The sequence below is a fragment of the Numenius arquata genome, chromosome 5 (genome assembly GCF_964106895.1).
Source record: "Numenius arquata chromosome 5, bNumArq3.hap1.1, whole genome shotgun sequence".
Lineage (NCBI taxonomy): Eukaryota > Metazoa > Chordata > Aves > Charadriiformes > Scolopacidae > Numenius > Numenius arquata.
The window spans coordinates 20,796,134-20,812,420 of NC_133580.1; the positions used below are offsets into that span (position 1 = coordinate 20,796,134).

A 16,287-nucleotide genomic window follows, 5' to 3' on the forward strand; every position below is an offset into this window, starting at 1 on the left:
AGCCCTGAGTTTAGGAACTCTTGACATACATCGTTACATTGGCTTTTTTCCTCTGTCTGAGAACCCATAACCCTCTGAGACCTGGATCTTTATAAGGCACATCTGAGCATTCAGCATCTGCTGATTTTGGAGACAGACAAAAACATAAGGAAAGCAAGTACCATGTTCCAGCCAGCTGGCTAGTTTTGATTACATCAGAAATCCTACCTGAACATTTCTTTTAACTCATTCACCTTCTTAGGAGAGTATTTGCTGGACTGGCTGTCACTTAGGAAAGCTCTGGCATAGGCCAAGGGGCCAGCATTAACCTAGAACCAAAGAAGAAAGAAATCGTTTATGCTAGAACTTCTGTTGAGTTGTTAAAGGAAGTTATGAAGGGAATAACAGGTTTTTTTAATATTTTTTTTTTTTTACAAGAGCCATTATCGTATTATTTGAATGCCACCAATTCTGCTTACTAATGTCACCGGAGGTACCTGAAATTTCAAAACTTGTGTATTAGTTTTGCCATCTGTGGTTTTTTTTAAGACCAAAAGATAAACAGGGATAAAAAAAGAGAGATGCAAACTGTTTCCTCATACTTTCTTTCTGTTTGGAAAAGCAGTATGACCTGAGTCTTAGGATCATTTATCCAGCTTAAGAAGTCAGCCTCACAAAATGATTATTTGTGCCTGGTATTTACTGTACGATCTTCAAGAATTAAGTCTATTTCAGCATTACACTGGACTGGACACTGCAAAGATCCCTGGACATAACACTAATCAGCTAACGTACGCGGCAGGGCAAGCCGTGCTGGCAGGGCGATGGCTGCAGTGCTGCCAACGAGGCAGTTAATGATTTCTGGAAAGTAAATGTGAAAACCTGACTCACTCTTGAGATGTGTATATAATGCAATTTTGAAGGGACACAGGTCTCACCTGCACGGAGACGCAGCCCTGCAATTTGAGCTGCAGCTGAATCATGTCGACGTCACCAGCCGAGCAGAGCTTTTGCAGCTCCGCCGTCTTGTCTTTTATTTCATCCGTAGCAACATCAATTGGCTTTAAATTAACCTGATGTTCGTAATTGACTGGAATTCTCTTCTTTACGTATGGGAAGGAGTTCAAAGCTAGTAGAAAGAGCAAAGGAAGTTTATAGATTGAAAAGTCATGCAGCAAATAGGAGGTCTCTTCATAGAACACACATAGGCAGATCCTTGCCCTCAGGGTTTCACTCGGTGACTAAAATCCTGAACGAGGCTATAATTAATTAGCATGATTTATTAATCTGTAAAAATTTGCACATGGAAATATAAGGTAAATTCCCCCTGTCAAACAGAATATTGTTACCACAATTCTGATTAAGTAGCTGAGAGAATTTCTGACTCTTTTGGGACATTTCTATGAGCTAAAATAATCTAAAAATAGTTGCTGATACATAGAGTCTGAGATGCTTGTACTTACTAGTTAGAATGGTCCTTTTTTTACACTGTTCTTCCACGCTGCCATGCTTTTTTCCAGATAAAGTGTAAGGAGTTTCAAATACAAATCTGTTGATGTTATGATTTCTTTCAAATTCAGTCTTTCTTTCAGAGATTTCTTTTTCTTCAAAATAAGGCTTCACATAAGTCACTTGAATATGGGCATACTTAGGATCAAGGTCTTTAATATTGACCTGTGATGTAAGAGGGTTAGTTACTAGAAGAACAAAGGTTAATAAATTAACTTTATAATTGGTGAATTTATCTACATGGGCCTGATTTAGTCGGATTTCCTGTCAACCCAGCCCCATCGCATGTAGGCAAATGACACACAAAATACTCCCTTTGACCTCGGCTGTGATATCAAGACCGTCAACCATTATCAACCACACAGGACAACAAGGGGTAGCACAAGAAATACATCATCTAGGGCCAAACACGGTGCATCTGGAAGAGGCGGTCATATCACCCTACCCACCAACACAGCACGTGCCCAAGTTACTTAATCATCCTAATATGACCCTATTGCTTCCAGGCCGTGAGCTGGTGCTCGTGCAGTGCTGCACTGTGCATGCAGATCTGTGGGCTGGCACAAACCCGGATTTGGGATCACCAGCATCATCTTCAGCAACCCAGACATATCCATGGGTGCAACCTGAAGGCTGTAAACGGATCTTGCAGGGCCCATAAATGGATATTCCATAGGGAAAGGAAGGAGCTGTGGTTGCAAGGCCACAAAAGATTTTCTTTTAGACTTGCAGTGTGAAAGTAACGGGAAGTAACTCTGCTTCCAATCCTCTGCTCCTCTGTGCTGGCTCCTAACGCCTCCCAACAACAGGGCTCGGTGAGATGTGGATTACAATTGCCCGTACATAATTCCCAATTCATTTATTTCCACCTGGGAGCCAGATCAGCACCAAAACTTGTCAAGCTACGCAACACAGGAGCATGAGGAAGCACGGAGGCAGTTGGTCCTTGTAAGAGGGCAGGAGACAGGGCTCACTCCTCCGTTCCTCCTGGCAGAAGGAAGGGATGCTCTGTCACCTCCATCTTCAGCTCCACGAGAGCAAAGCTCATCCTTCTGTGCCCCGCTGGCACAGTGCCCAGGCCCTGAACAGTATTTGAATACAATCGATATTTTTGTCACATTCATCAGCGCGTTCTCTAGTATGCAGCCCTGGCGTTCACTGCTAATTGCCTTTCGTCACTTATTTTCATGCAGTTTACCTTGTTAGAATCCTGGATAATTTTTACAGTCTCCGACCCAAATTTTTCTCCATAAAGTTTAAGAAGTCTAAAGGAGATCTCTGAGAGGCCTGTCAGCTTGGGTTCCTTATAGATGTATTCCTTCCCATCTTCTTCTTCAAAGAATGCCTAGCATTAATCACAAACAAGTAGTGAGGAACAGCTGGGCTTCTTCACTTGGAAAACTTTATTTTAGATTTGCTCTTTGAAAGCAACTTTCTACTAATATCTCAAATGTCAAGACAGTTAGAAGGCTATGGCTTGCATTAAGTCTGAACTTGGCCCATTTAATAGGTTCCTTCAAAAATTGTGTAAAAAATCATAACATTCCTCAGCCAACACAAACATGTCGTTGCTGAGCACAAAGGCTTGAGTATGACCAGTGAGAAATCTAAACAATGTGGAAGAAGGGTCTGGCCAGTGGTTGACTTTTAGGAAGGCTGGAAGGAGGCAAGCAGGAGCAAAACCACAAAAACAAGGCACAGAGAAGGAGCGGAAAGACACACATATTGAAAAAGGCCCGACAGCAGAGCCACCAGAAAAGCATAAAGAGAAGGATTTTGTGTAGGCTGAGAGGGACTTCAAGCAATAAAGAAATGTGTTTTCTCTGCTTTTAATCCTTGTGTATTCAGGGAAGTGGAACTTGGTGTATTTACTGTAAATAGAGAAAAAAACTGCATTAAAGGTCGTGCCTGCATCACCAGTCCTCCCTGTAATGGAAACAGCATGAAAGCTTCATGCTTTGGCGAGCTGTTCCAGAGGTTGTGACAGAGTGTTAGAACTGTCTCTGTGAAGCTGGCATATAAAGCCAGCAAAGCTTTAAAGTGCATAACTGGATAAAGTATGGGTTGTCAGGATGATACAATACACAGCTTGGGTTAGGAGCTGATCCAGTTACTTCTACAGCCTCCAGAAAACCAAGCTAGCAGTTGTTTCCTTTTTTCTATTGCTAACCTTATTTACTTTTTACATATCCAAAGCTGAAGATAAGATTAGGACAAAAATAAAACATGCTTGCTTCAGCAAAAGTCAATGCTTAGATATGTTCTGCGTGTGTAACGACTCTGGTCTTCAAAGGTACAAACCCAGGATGGTTTCAGGGTTACTGATCATAAACTTTATGATAAGTCAAGTGTTCCTGGAGAGAGAAAGAAGCCCTCAGCTCAGGGGTGCAATACTGAACTGCTCAGGGAGGGGAGCCCGCAGGCTTTTCAGCTTCAGGTCTGATGGAGCAGCAGCTCTAGGAGCCAGGGTGCCCGGTGAGGGGAAGCTGGTGAGACGGTCTATATACTTACTTGTCCATAAAAGGCCACTCTGAAAAAGGTGCCAAGAAGCCTCTTCCTTGTGTGCATTACTTCCAATATCTTAGCATATGCTCCATGAAGCGTTCTGTACAGCTGAGTAAGTTTCTGGAAATCAAATCTTGACATCACTAAAGCAGGATTTTGCAAGCAGGAAATTCTAGCGAACACTGGACGCTACTGAAATATCTGAACACAACCCTTTGGTAGAATTCAAACTCGAATTTCTAAAGAGGTTTAACTCATGCAGTTTCCTTTGAAAAGCTTCAGTCTTAAGCACATGCTAAGCTTCTGATATGAAAGGTACCACAGACAGCAGTAATGTCACTGTCCTCAGAGAGAAGGCCGAGCTGCTCTCTCAGCACGGTCCCTGGCTGAGCCTTTAAGGGTAGAGCAGCTTGCAGCATTTTACCCAGAAATACTTTCTTTTGATTACAAACAGCTTTGTGATGAAAAAATAGATCAAGGCTTCCCCTAGCTTCAATTATAGAGTTGGATGCTGTCCTGATGTGGAGGGGGTCATGGGAGGGGGGAGTGGTGTGATTGAGCAGCGAGCAGCAGCCTCGCGAAGCAGGTGTGGGGAAGGAGCAAGGCGAGGGCTGGTAACAGCTTCCTTCCTTCCTCTCCACTTGCCACTGAATTACCTCCAGTCCTTTCTCTGAACTGTTTTTAACTCTTAAAATACTCAAGTCTCAAAAAGAATCTGGCCTTGATGAACATATGGGATGATGAAAGCTTTATTTTAGGGGAAGGAAGGTGAGAATTATTCACTAAACACGAGTCTTCTGTGTCTTTAGCTTTAATAATTACCCTCCAGACCATTGCTTTCACTAATTTGTTTAATGACCAGTAATGAAGCACAGTGTGCTCTTTGCTGACACCAATTCATTAACTCATAACCTCAAAAATAAAAAAGCATCTTGTTTGTTTCTTAGTTTCTTGATCTAGGAAATTACCTGATGGATGCAAACTAGTTCAAAATGCCTACCTCAAACTCACGCCGCTTTTCATAAATAGGAATGATCAGTTTGGAAACTTCAGAAATTGTTTCATAACGCTCTGCTTTCCACAGGCCGTCTACACATTGCTCCAGCAGCTCCACCAGAACTTCCTACGAGAGCAACCCAAAATGGGTGTTGTTAATGACAGTCCAAGTTAGAAGAGAAAATCATTTTAACTTCAGGTACCTTAACAGGTCCCAATATAAGTAGCCACACCCTATGTGTTCCTGGCCATTCCAAAGGTATTCTAATTTTTTTTTTTTTTTGGGGGGGCTGGGGGAGGGAAAGGACGAGTTATTTTTTAAAAGATCATTCATTCTTAATGAATTATTAGCACAAGCACCAGCAAGTATGTCTTGGTTATTTAGCTACCTCCCCAGGAGAATGCCGGAACTCTTGGAGGGTATGGAGATGACAGCACTGGGAGTCAGAGATACATGTCTAAAAAACACATACAAGGAATATGTGTGCAATAGCAGTGCGATGTGATGTTAAGGATCCTCAAGCCTGGTCTTGATGAATGGGTAATTGGGCAGCTGGGCTGCAAGGCCACCTTGCTCAGCCACGTGGCCCACCCAACGTAGGTGTACAGGGACGGTGCAGAAGTAATTGTGAGACTTTATGACTCACAGGAGGATCTACCCACTTCCCCAGTGCCCTGCTGTGGTTTCGGGATTGTTCTGCTAAGGTGGTGTCCTGCAGCACAGCCCTAACTCAAGGGGAACCTAAGCTGACCTCTCGCTCGGCAGAGCTTGACTTGCATTCTGCCCCTCTTGGGAAGTATCATGCTGTTCTGCCCTGTGCTGGCAAAATTAGCATTTGCGTAACGTGGCAGGCAAAGATTTAGGTGTAGCTTTTTCAGTCTCAGTGCTAGAAAAGCCTTTCAAAGGAACCAAGAACTTACGCCAGTTTTACCTATCGAATTGTACACAGAAAATCCTTCAGTGCAGATTTCTCTTGGGAAATTGCCACGGAACAGTCTTCCTTACAAATGCCAGTTCACATCTATAATGTTAGAGCTCACGTGAACAAAGTCTAAAACTAAATCTTAATCAGTGATCAAATATCCTGTAGTCTGTACTACAGGACCTCACCTCACTGTAATGTACATCCATCATCCCACCATCTTCTTTCATTGCAGCTTCTTCATCAATGTTGGGAGTGATTTTCCTGAAAGCAGTGCATCCACTAGGGAAGAGTTCTGTATTAGAGAAAAGCAAACGGATTAGTGGAATAACCTATCTCAAGTGTGTCACACTTCAATGGCCAGGGAAGCAGTCTAGCTTACAGAGAAGACCTACAAGTACCAGGGGACCTGACTGCCATTTTTGCTCCTGATTTGCTATATGAGACTGAACACATCAGGACCTCCACAGCCATTTGCCATGGGAGCCGTACTTAGTACAACTAACTAACCCCAAGCACAACAGATTTCCCAGTGTCCTATCCGGAAGTCATCTTTGACCAACCCAATGGGCTGCAAACAATGCAAAGTCAGGAGAGAAGGACAAGGGTATATTTTTGCATGTATACGTAAAGAGTGCCAGTGTCAGAGATAATTCAGCGTATTCACTTGATAATCCTTTGGATTTGTTCCTCTTCTCTTTTAGAAGTTCTCCTTTACCACTGGTTGTGGTGAGAAGCCTCCAGGGTACAAAACAAGAATGACCAACTTTCAATACTCTCCCCTCTGCAGCCATGTGAAACGTGTATACGTATATCAGAACAACAAATCCTGATTTTTCCCAATTAGCCCATACAAAGTACTGAATTTGGAGGGACTCCAACCTCCCTGAGCAAGTCACTTAAGACCTTTCCAGTCAAGGCAGCGCGTGTAATTGGCTTTTATGCAGCCTTAACTTTCTGAAATGTTTAGTGTCCATTTCAACAATTAGTCACTTACATGGAAATAAGAATTGGGGTCAATATATCGACTGTGGAACAGGTATTTAAAAGAAAACCTGCAAAGTGGTGTTATTTGAGAACACACAAGTCTGTCCTTGCTTCCTGTTTTGCATTAAACCACAACATTCTGATGTGTTGTTTCTGGTTGTTCTTGACATATTTATATAGTTAGGCTGTAGTGTCATTTTTTGACTGAATTTTGACTGCTTTATTCCGTACTTTTCTGTACTGCATATAGTGATACTTCTGATGAACATACTGACAGCCAGGTTTTAACATGGGCTTCCCCTGTGAGCACATTTCCTAATGTAAAATAAAACTGAACATTTAAACTGAGACATGATGTGTCAGTTCTTTTTTTTTTACTCAGCAAAGTGCCAACACGACTGTCTAAGCAGACCTCGCCAGCCTAGTAAATGCCTGTGTTTGAACTCTCGGATTCCTTTCTTAAAATACACTATTTTTCTTCCAGCTTTACCCACTGCATTAACTTTTTTTTCCTTTTTAGCTTGTTTCTAAAATAATCATTTACTAAATCAAGAGAAACTTCTCTTTAAAAATAATCTGATCCCCCCACAAAACCCATCACTGTTCCTCCTGAACAGCACACACTTACTTTTCCTGTGCAGAAACTCTGCGACGAGGGCTGCTACATGAACATAACACATGGCTGCCTGCAAAGAACAAAGGGAAAATTGAAATGTCATCTGCACCGCTGTCTGGTTGTGCACTTTGTTTTTAATTACACGAATTACCTCTGAAAAGTCTCCGTTTTTGACATGTATCTTTGCCATACTGTCCAGCCACGTTTTCCGGAGCTCTGGGGTACTTGCATAAGATTTGGCTAAACTGTACTGTAGATCTATCAACATTTCTGGATCCTTTTCATGTTCTTTCATTTGAGCGGTCGCCATGAGCACTGTACGGATTCTCTTTGTCAAATCTTTGACTTCGGAAGGAAAAGCAGTTGCCTGACACAAAACAAATCTAATTAGAAGCAGATACAGAAATAAATGGTGTGCCGGGCTTTGCCAAAGAAAGACCGTTGCTACCCTTTCAGCCAACGCTCCACTTACTGCCAACCTGAAAACACTGAGATAACACAGGAGATAAAGACTAAGTGTAGCTTTTACTTATTGAACTCACACTGCACACAGTGCACAGTATTTCGTGTGTCATTAGAGGCATTTCGACCTGGGTGTGCATGGGGCCAACCTCCCCCAGCCATGTGCAGGTTGGTGCTACAGCGAGGCAGGTCCTTTGAGGAGCTGCTGTGAGAGCCAGAGAGAAGGGCTCCGTGCATGCGAATGGCCCAGGATGGGACCATAAACCACGCCTCAAGTATTTTCCATGTCATTCAACATCCGGCTTATTGGTCTCTGATGTGGTCACTCTTTAATTCCAAAAGAACCAAAGGCATTTGCAGAGCTTCCCACCACAGGAATGTCACCAATAGAGAAAGAAGCACAGGCTCCGGTCTGATCCCCTGCTTAGAGCAAGGCTTGTCCAGCCAAGTTTTATAATTTCCAAGGGTTGAAATCCCACCTCCCTTTCTGGGCCCTGCCCCAGGCCTGCACCATGTTCTTGGGAAATAATTTTTTCATTAAGTCAAGCTGGAATTTCCCTTGCAGCAACTTGTGCCCATTGCCCCTTGTCCTGCCACTCCACACCTCTGAGATGAGCCTGATCTCCTCATCTCTGTGATCTCCCCTTTGGCAGTGGGTGGCAGCAGCAGTTGGGTTCCCCTCAGCTCTCCCTCCTCCACGAGGAGCCTGGCTCACGTTCCCTCTCCTCGGGCTCCTGCTCCCAGCCACCTCTGTGGCTGTGCACGGCATCCTCTCCAGTGTATTGAAGTATCTCTTGTGCTCTTGCACTTATATAAACACACAAACTGGATATAACGATGTTCTCGTGATGTAAAACATCGTCAGCAAAGTACGGCTCAGTGAAACCCTTGTAAACACCTGTGTACGGAAGGGAACAGAGATTTTTGCCAGGTAAATCCCAACTATAACTTTGTTATAGCACAATTCAACAGCTAACTGAGGTTCCCGTTCCAGCTTTAGATCATAGGATAATCACAGAGCTGTAAAAACACTTCCCATTTTTCTCTATCCTACCTTGGCAACTACACTGTGTGCAATGGAGCAAGCTGCAGTGATGATATATTGTTCAGTGGGATGGGTAGAAGCTGTTAATTCTAGCCCAAAGACAGACAATTATTTTCCAAAGAAATACGACCATTAACCTCCATGAAAAAGTGCTTTCTTATTTCTGACGCTCAATTAATTAAAATTAATTCCTGCTAATTACGACCTTCAGGCAACAGAAGTACCAGACCCTCCCTTGTCATTCCTCTCAAGGCTGGAAGTTCTTGGAAAGCTCTTTGGACACCCTTGCAGGCAGCGCGCTTTGCAAAGTGGAACCTGAACTGCAGAGCTCCCTCCTCTTGGTGTGAGGTCTCATGGATGGAGTGTGACCCGCCGGCACAGCTGGCCCTACGGCTGGTGGCATAATACTTGTTTACTGAGCAAACACAGCCCAGTACAAGCTTAGAAGTCATAGCTCCAGTCCTTACCCTTACCCTTAAACATGGTTTCCTTGAATCCGTCCCCAACCTTGCGTTAACAGATGATAGCACATGATGTGATTTAAAGTCTCCAACTTACCTTCATAGGCCTGTCACTGTTTGCAAAGTTGTTAATGATGAGCAAGGAGTCCTGAAACCTTGTCCCACCGCTGAGTGCCACATCTGCTATTAATTGGCTCACTGCAATTATTATCTGTTGGGACAGGGTAGGGGCTTTATTTAAATGAGCCCTAATATAGGAGGGCTAATATTTTATCGTCACAGTTGTTACATAAAATGCTCATAGGAAAACATCAGGCCTTTCCCACAGCATAAGCAACGGTGGCTTTGCTGTCACATCTCCCAATGACTAATACTCTGCAGAGGATCAAACTGCTCTGCTGAACAGCAAGTTCACAGAATTAACAGTGTGACAATCATAATACAAATCCCTGTTTTCACGTTAGTTACCTTCTTCTGTGATTCATCAGAACCCAGATGGTATTCATCTGTGCCCTCAGATATCTAAATTTGCTTCAAAAAAAACCAACGTTGCAAAAGCAGCTCCAGAAAAATCCCCCCTCCTGCCTCAAAGGCAGCTCTTCTTCTTGTCCCTTCCACCCCAGCCCAGCCAGCTTCCAGGGCAGAGGTGTGTCTTCTGCCTGTGATTCCAAAAGCCCAACAGGCTGGAGTACTCAATAGCAGTGTATTTTACCCAAAGGGCCCTGGGCCAATCACTGCAAACAGGAATTAGGCAAAGCCTGGAAATTAAGAGGATTCTTGTCCATATAATGACAGCAAGATCCTCTGCAGATATAAGGTGACATAATTATATTGAAATATCTGGTCATTAAGTCTGAGGCGACCCGCTCTCTACCTTTTCCCCAGTCACTGACCTGAAGATGCGTTCTCAGAAATGTTCTCCTTTTGGTGAACTCAAAGTTATTTCTCATCAGGAGATACAGAAGAGCAGAGGCTTCATTCCTCGTGGAGGACACCTTGGAAGTGCAGCACTTCAGGATCTCGTAGCAGAGCGCAGCGCACATGTTCACCCTTCCCTTGAAAAATGCTGAGGGAAACTTCACAAGAGGCATGCAAATATGAGAAAATATACCATTAAACCCACATAGCTCAGATGGGCAGGGGAATGGGGCAACACAGTGGGCTCCAGCCTGGACAGCCTCAATAAAGCTCCTGCCAGAGTTTTGAGCCTGAAAGTATTTGTGGGAATGAATTTGAGGCCTATTTTAAACCATGTTTCCCAGAGCAATGCAAACTTTGCTGTCACACTTTTTGGGGGTGTGCTTGTATATGTCCACCTATTCCTTTCCCCAACATCCCCTCCCCCAACAACTTTTGGATTCACTGGCAAATTCTCTCCAAATCATACAGACAGAAGTTTTATGTTCTTACAAAAGCCATAAACACCAACAGGGGGGACGGAGAGGAGAGGTCCCACGGACATTCCCACCAAAGGCTGCCATCTGGAAAATCATAAAATCCTCTGGAGTCCACCCAGAAGTCTGATCCTGCTGGGAAACGTGCCCTGACATGCTCCCACAGCTACTTCTACACATTCCCCCAGAAAAACCTCAAAAAATGACTGCCATCATTCAGGAATGCATACAAGAAACTTGCTTGTCCTGGCGAGCTTAAAATACAGTGACCTGCCCTGGCCTCCTGGATGGAGCCAGCCCCAGGGAGCTGCAGGATCAAGCCAAGCCACAGGGTGAGCTACCTCCATTAGCAATGGGGCTTGGAGATTTGCAGCAGGGCAAAGAAAAGCCTAAGGGGAAGATCAGCCCCCCATACTGCTGTAGCATGTCTGTCACCTCACCAAACACTGACTGCTGAGCACGTCTGCAGGAGCAAGCTCAGCCGTGCCTGAGAAGCAGATGGCTGAGGGGAGCCCTGCCCCATGCAGGGCTCTCACCAAAGGGGCTGTCAAGCCTTGGAAGAGGCTGCCCAGGGCAGTGGTGGAATCGCCATCCCTGGAGGTATTTAAAAGCCAGGCAGACGTGGTGCTGAGGGACATGGTTTTGTGGTGGTTTTGGCAGTGTCAGGTTGATGGTTGGACATGATGGCCCTTAAAGAGCCCCCTAGGCTCTTCCAACCTAGACAATTCTATGATTCTACGACCGCCAGCATGTGGCCGTCTGGCTGTGGTCACCAGTGGTGGCTTGTAGGGAGGGGGCACCACACACGGCTTCCTTCCACCCCAGCCGCAATGGGCTGGGCACAGGGAAGCAGAAGAAGGAAGGGTTCTGTGCTGGCACGCAGCCGCCTCTGCAGGGACCTGGCTGGAGAGGGGTGATGCCAGCACCTCCCGCAGGGAGTGGAGGCTGGTCGAGCATCACACAGCGGCACTCTGCTCCCTCTGCTGCAGCTGGGGGTCAGACCCAGGGAATCTCCTGGGACAAAGAGGCAACAGGGCCAACCACGCTTTTTGTCTGTTCAGAGGAAAGATGCGCTCATTCAACGTGTAAATTCAAGACCCAATGATTCTCATGGGGCATGGTCCATGAGCCACTTCTAGCTGCCTCACTACCTTCTCCCCATGGGAGATGACAGTAAATACCATCAGAGTATTCATTCACACCCTCCAAGTCAGAGCATGGAGATGTTACCATGGCCCTCCACTCCTTGTATTAAGTATATATGGTTCAGACAAGTAGGTACTGCTGTGGCCACCACCATGGCATGCCAGGGAAAGGGTCTCAAAACAGGAATCTAGGAGCTGTGGCTAGCAAGACTACACCGTTGGGATTACACCAAGCCACAGAGGTTACAAGGCAGCATGAAGACACTGACCAAATACTTGGTGTCCACTGCCTCCAGCAAAAAATATTTTCAGAAAAAAAATGGGAGAAAGAAAAGAAGCAAATAAGGGCCAAGAGGATCCTGTGTGCACTTGAGGAAGGAGCTATTAAGTCACAGCTGCCTGTTGTAACGCAATCCTTTTCCCATAGCCAGATGGGGTCACGTTCAGAACTGGGATTAGCCCAGAACCGGCCACAGTGGTGTGTGACTGGGCATGCACAGGCAGCACATGGGCACCCAAGAAGATATGGCTGGCGCTTGTTATCAGCAGGGACCACTGGTTGCCTGCAGAGGCTTTTCAGACCTTTCCAACCCAATGCTAGGGAGAGAAACTGTCTGGGAATCAGGTCCAGAAGAGCCCAGGATTCCTCCCCTGTGTGCTCCCCTCCACAGTGCACCAGCTCTGGAGGACAACCTGTGCCCTGATCATGGGGAACCCAGGCCTTCTGGAGACCAGGTCCAGGCAGATGCAACCTCTTCTGGTGCCAGGTCCGAGGCAGCAGACCCAAGGGTGTGTGTTTGCTGGGAGATTTTCACCACTGCACAGGAGGCTGTAACGATGCTGCCTCCTGCACGATGCTGCACTAATGGGGAGGGAAAGCACAGCTTGACACGTTCAGACTGCAAACAGACAGGGAAAAGCTTCCAAATCAGCTGCTGCAGGGAAAGAGCAAGGCTCTGCTGCCCTGGTCCTTCAGAGCCTGGGATTTGCGATGCCTCTACCGTGCCCTGCTACTGTCAATGCAGCGAGGGACAGGCAGGCACCGAGGAAGCGGGCAGCTACACGGGGTTTTCATCACTCCCACATCCACATGTCTGAGACGCTCTTTAATGCAGGGCAAGTCATCTCAGCCCCCTTCTTTGCGCATGTTTTGCTTCATAACCTTTGATTTCAAGACCATTCCCAAGCATGTATATATGTATTTATCTGTAAGTGATGCTCTGAAAAGAAGGATTCAGTTGTTAAGAAAACCTAGAGTATAAAATAAGAGCAATCTAGCTTTTGTTGCTCCTTCCCAGCCAGTAAAACAGAGACAGCTTTCTTCACAAATTCCCAGCACACATGCATGCAAGCAGCACTCATTCTAAAATCAAAACCAAACATGCAAACAATTATAGAGCTTGTTTGTTCTTCACTTTCTTGCGACGTTTCTTTTTTTCAGTCTTCTGCCTATCAAATAACCAGATTAAATGCAGAAAGCAAGCTATATATAAGACAGATTTTGGGATGCAGAATAAATCTTGGGAGTTTTTTTCCCTCCAGAAACCATTTTCTGTGACCCTAGATATGAGGTGGATTCTTTTCATTATAATTGTTAGCTACAGAAGGCCATGAAAATGACAAGTTGTCCATTCCAGCTATGTCAAAGGTATAACTCACTTTTGGTTTACTTGAAGTTAGCGCAAATTTATAGCTAACAGTGATTTGCAACCCAAAACAAAGCAGTGCAGCTTTCGTATTTCAAAATAAACTTGCAGGAAAACCATGCCAAATCGTGCCATCCTTACACTTATCATGAAATGCAGTGACCTTCTCCACTATTTTATTGTCACTTTGGGCCTCAGAAAAGCCTTTCAGAGGACTTAAAAGGAAGTTTGGGACTCGTGTGGTTATGGAGTTGGCAAAGAAAACACTTCCTTATAGATACCATCTGCTGGGCTCATATCTTGCTTTTACAGAAGCAACAGTGTGTCCTGTCATAAGAGAAATGTGAGAAATTAGCTGAAACCAATCTTTCATATCCTTTAAGACCCGTGATGCCAAATCCAGCATGGATTCAGGCTGGCGTAAATCCCAGAAAATTACCACCTCTACCCTTATCCTTCCAGCAGCCAAAACTGGAGCCTGCGCTGCTGTAATTGGCATTTTGGAAAGCCAGAGTGGAAGCCCTGAAGAAAATTTGCCAGGGAGGCAAGGACAATCTCTTATCTGCTCTAGGCACAAACCAAATATTTTTAGCTAAACAAACTTTTGGCTAGTAAGGGGAAGAGACACGCAGAGAGACCGTGTCTGGGCGGGGTGTGTGCAGATCTGCAGCAGGATGGATCTCAAGGCTAAGTAGATGCCACTCAAGCAGAAAACTCAAAAGGAAGGTAGAGCAGTAAACATGTACTGGATCCTGTAGAAAAGCGGAGTGATTCCTGCCAGTGCCAGTTGCCATCTAGCAGGTTTTCAGAAGCTTCATGGAAAAACATCTCGTGGGAGACCACGCTGTCTGGAGCCAGACAGGTAGCTAGCAAGAGTTCTGCATTTTCTGCTCCTCATGCTTAGGACAAAGCAAAATTCAGCCCTAGGCATACTCATACCAGCTCTTAGCTTTGCTGTGGGGTTATAGGAAAACGTACATAGCGCAGACTTTTCCCACCTTTGAAAAACAGTTTAGCGGTCTCTTCCTTTAATCAAATTTTGCTCGGCAACTAGTGCAAGACCTCCTTTGGAAGTAGCACTTTGCTGCCTACCATTCGCATACTGTGCTCTGCTTGGCTGCAGTCTCATGCCACATGGATTTACCTCATTAATGAAGTGTGGCATTCAAGTGATTTAAGAGGTTTTAATTAATTTTGAATTTATGATCATCGTGGTTTGGTTCTGTTTTCCCTCAAACCAGGACATTGATAACCGTGCAGCTTGGAAGGAATGGAGCTTGCGTGTAAATCTGGTCTCAAAAATGCACTTATGAGAAGTGGCAGGTTTTGACAAGCATGAAGGGAAATGTCAGCAATAGCATCAGTCACTGGTCTTCTGTGGTTAACTGCGGCTTTGACGTTGCTTGAGCTCAGGAGATTAAACACCTAGTTGCATACCAGGGCTCAGAAAAGCATTAGAGAGAGGTTCAGCAAGTACTACCCTCTTCAAATGCAGTGGGAGAGGAGCAGCTTGTCAGTACAAGTATTATTCAGGCTAACGCACTGCCAGCAATATCGACGGTTTGGGACAAAGGTTCAAGAAGCACCAGCGTTTGGTTGAGCAGATACTAATCTTTAACAGCAGTTTTGTGACCAAAGGAAGTGAAGGAATTTCTTGCAATTTCTCCTTTTGTTTCTTGGTATCCAACAACTTAATCTGGGCTGTTTTTTAAATCAGTTCAGAAATTGTTTCCTAAAACCCATCTCCAAACGGCATAAAATAGCAGTCTAACAGGAGTTTAAGCGTAGTGATCTTTTCTGTCATACCTATATAAATTCTCCTGCCACTTTGGAGTCATGTATTACATACCTTGCTAATGAAACCTCTCAGAGAGGCAAACACGTGCTTAAGAGCTGCTTCCGACTGGCCGTTTTTGAGAAAAGCAAGATGAATATCAAAAACCTTCTTCATGAGTGGATTGTGGCCATCATTGCTTAAAAGCTGGGTCTGGAAAGCAACGAGAGAATTTATTTTGCAGAAATGTTGAGCCTGAAGCTGGAAATGACATAGGTAATCCTGCATAATTAATCACATCAATTCTTAAGGCTTAAGATAAAAATACAATCAATAAATGTGACAATCAGTACAAACTTACAGTAGCTGGTCAGAAGCTATTTTTACAGCAAAGAATAAACCAAAAATATTTTATCACTTTTGCATCACTAATTCCCAAACCTAATTCAATAATCTGTACAACTTTAATTGGTTGCTTAGAGTTATTTTAAATAAAAGGCTGTTACCAACATAACTATCACACTGGCTTTTCCATTTCTTTTGATTTGCCTCAAGTGTTTTATTTGCAGCCCAAGAGATAGACAGAGAGAAAAAAAAAAGACTATCACATCTTTTCACTGGACAGGTTCATAGCTGTAGTAAGTCACTACCTTCCCTTGTCTTCTGCAAAGTTTTGATGGTTTGCACCTCCTGGGAACCTATCTCCTTTTTCCCCCTTCCCCACAGAGAGATAGTAAAATGGAATTCCTTGGAGAGGATTAATATATTTCGGTGTCACGGTTATCTTGCCTATGCCTGCGTCATCCTTGCAGCTGCTGTGCAAGACATCATGGCCACCCAGTAAA

At 44.5% G+C, this 16,287-nt stretch overlaps 1 protein-coding gene across 3 annotated transcripts in view; it reads right to left on the reverse strand.

Moving 5' to 3' along the window:
* DOCK11 (dedicator of cytokinesis 11) overlaps positions 1-16,287 on the reverse strand; it is an 88,397-nt gene that overhangs the window by 4,555 nt on the left and 67,555 nt on the right. For all 3 annotated transcript variants that reach the window (XM_074147482.1, XM_074147481.1, XM_074147480.1), the window contains 12 exons: positions 15,518-15,655; positions 10,377-10,559; positions 9,581-9,694; positions 7,667-7,882; positions 7,528-7,585; positions 6,101-6,207; positions 4,994-5,116; positions 4,000-4,113; positions 2,687-2,833; positions 1,443-1,653; positions 918-1,108; positions 208-308 (listed from right to left, as the gene is read on the reverse strand). In XM_074147482.1, the coding sequence (XP_074003583.1) occupies positions 208-308; positions 918-1,108; positions 1,443-1,653; positions 2,687-2,833; positions 4,000-4,113; positions 4,994-5,116; positions 6,101-6,207; positions 7,528-7,585; positions 7,667-7,882; positions 9,581-9,694; positions 10,377-10,559; positions 15,518-15,655 (1,703 nt within the window). The remainder of the gene's footprint in view (positions 1-207; positions 309-917; positions 1,109-1,442; positions 1,654-2,686; positions 2,834-3,999; positions 4,114-4,993; positions 5,117-6,100; positions 6,208-7,527; positions 7,586-7,666; positions 7,883-9,580; positions 9,695-10,376; positions 10,560-15,517; positions 15,656-16,287) is intronic.